Below are 2500 nucleotides of genomic sequence, written 5' to 3'. Positions count from 1 at the left end.
GTGATGACCGTCACCATTGATTGGGAGTCTCAAAAATATGTCCGAATATAACTATTAATTAATCTGACATCACATCCTCCATCAGACAGAGACTTGAAAAAATAAACATGAATCAATAGAAATGTTCATACCCAGATTGCGGTGGATGTACACGACTTCCTGGATGGAGAAGTGAAGGTGAAAGCGGAGGGCGAGGAGGTGGTGGTGGAAGGACGTTTGGAGAGGAGAGAAAAAGGAGGCTCATCCGTGTCCTCACACTCCTTCACACGCCGCTTTTCCTTGCCTCCTTTCACCGATATGGCAGCCATCACGTCTGTCATGTCTTCAGATGGCATCCTAACTATAACTGCCCCGAAAATGGTAAGCACATCATCCTGTACCAATCATATTCACAGATCAGAGAGACAAAGTCAAATTGCAACCAGGAGCACGCTATACGAACTCACTTTCCTCTTCTGTTTCAACAGGAGGACCAGTCTCACCAAAAGACTACTGTTGTTCCCATCAAGCTCGAAGAAGCTGAGAGCTCATCAGCTTCCAAAACTTCGGATAAGAATGAAGCCAGTTCCGTTGAAAATACCAGCGAGGAATCCAATTGCTCACGAAAACCTATCTGTGAAACAATAAAGAAGGAAAGCATAAACATTCCAAGTCGTGCCAAAGAAGTACCCACAGTCAACAGTGTTCAACCACGGTCTGTGGAAATTGACATTTCAAAGGAGTGCATTAATGATGATGTTTGTGGCGTTGAGAAGCAAGGAAATGTTAAAACGACTGAAAGAACAAACCCTGACATCACTGATGAATCAAACCTCGTCTGTAAAGAACTAGACTCGACAGGACTGGAAATTTCTCGCCAAAGATTCTGGGATGAATTCCTACCAATTACTCGAAGAGGAAGCTTCTTCCAGGACTCCTTCTTCTCCGACATGCACACAAAGTTTGACGCCGCCATAAGGAAGGTCTTGAACAGGTGGAGCAGCAATGAGCTCGAGTGGACAGACACTTGGGACGACGTGGGTTTTCACTACAAAGATATCCTGGAGCGATACAGAGAGCTTCGATCCCGTCACCTGGAAGAAAACCTCGCCGTCACTGTCACGTCAGACAAAACAGGTCATAAGGTGAGTGGCTTCGAAGTCCCTTCTCAGCGGCCACTGAGAAAAACATTTCCATACGTCGAAAATTCTATTCACTTTAGGGAAATTCTGATTTTTTTTTTTTTTTTTTTTTTTTTTTTTTTTAGAAATAAAATGAAGTCCGTTAAATAAATTTGTAAATGTTGATTAACCTTTCCATGTATTTTCAGTTTGTTATGGATGTTCATGATTTTATGGACGGTGGCGAGGTCAGCGTGAAGGCTGTGAACGAGCGAGAGTTGGTGGTCGAAGGTCACTTGGAGAAGAAGGAAGACGGTTCCAAGTCCAGCAAGCAGTTCCTTCGGCGCTTCGTTGTTCCTGGAGACATTGAGGTGGAGGCCGTCACTTCGGTCATGTCTTCTGACGGCGTGCTGACAGTTTCGGCTCCGAAGAAGGTGGCTCTACTTTGGAATTTCCTCTAATCTTTCAACTCAAATATCTATCTTCAAAATTATGCAATTTCACCATCAACCATATTCCTTTTGTTGTAGATTTCTTTTATGATCACCAATTCTATTTACCTCATGACACATATGACAAATTTTAAAAATAATATGTATAATAACGATAAGCCATTGTTGACACATTGCTTTGTTCCACAGAAGTGCCAAAGGAAGGAAGCCGTTGTTCCAGTTCAGTTGGAAAGTAAGGAGGAAGAGGCAGTTCGCGCCGGTCACGGAGGAAGCCCGGCAGATGTGCTCGTGTCTCCAGACGAAGCCGAAAAGAAAGGCTCATCTGCAGACCTGCTGAGCCCCACGTCAGACGATGACGACGAGGAAGGATACACATTCATCGTGAGACGGCCTGGAAATTCCTATGGCGTTTCCTTCGGGGATGATGAAGATTCACATGCGTGGAAGAGGGAATCCTCAGCGGGGGATTCCAGGAGCAAGTGTGCTTTGAAGAGTTCAGGATTGGATTGCGAAAGCAGGAACTTGGCCATCGTCAGGAAGGGCCTGTTTGCTGACGATTGCTGCTTCGAGAATGTTCGTCGTAACTACAGTCAGGCTGTGAGACAAGTTTTGGAAAAGGCCAATGAATGGTCCTGTGGAAGTGACGCCTTGGACAAGTACAGGAAACTTCGTCAGCAGAAAGTCAGTTTAGAAAATCAAGCAGTAGGTGTCTCAGAGGATTCAGAATCACATCAGGTAATTCATGGCTTTGTTAGGTGTCGCTTCTTTTATCATATGTCATTATTTATCACACATGGCTGGCCAAAGGATTGTGAGGGACGTGTTGACTTCATTCCAATGACTCAGTTCATCATATCATAGCATTAAGCGCCTTAAGCAGCCGCCTAACCTGTACTTCTCCTCAGATCGTGATGGACGTGTTGGACTTCCTTGGCGGCGACGTGACGT

General features: G+C 44.8%; 1 protein-coding gene across 1 annotated transcript in view; it reads left to right on the top strand.

The window, feature by feature from the left end:
* The window catches only part of LOC113825306 (uncharacterized), a gene marked incomplete at its 3' end in the record, with an annotated part of 2983 nt that extends 485 nt beyond the window's left edge, over positions 1-2498 (top strand). The window contains 5 exon segments of the mRNA XM_027378123.2: positions 136-360; positions 468-1124; positions 1310-1534; positions 1742-2287; positions 2458-2498. Coding sequence (XP_027233924.2) covers positions 136-360; positions 468-1124; positions 1310-1534; positions 1742-2287; positions 2458-2498 — 1694 coding nt within the window.
* Positions 2499-2500: the final 2 nt, after the last annotated feature.

This window comes from Penaeus vannamei, chromosome 9, assembly GCF_042767895.1.
Source record: "Penaeus vannamei isolate JL-2024 chromosome 9, ASM4276789v1, whole genome shotgun sequence".
In the NCBI taxonomy this organism is placed as follows: domain Eukaryota; kingdom Metazoa; phylum Arthropoda; class Malacostraca; order Decapoda; family Penaeidae; genus Penaeus; species Penaeus vannamei.
Note: the sequence above shows the minus strand (reverse complement) of the source record. Positions and strands in the feature narration are given on the sequence as shown.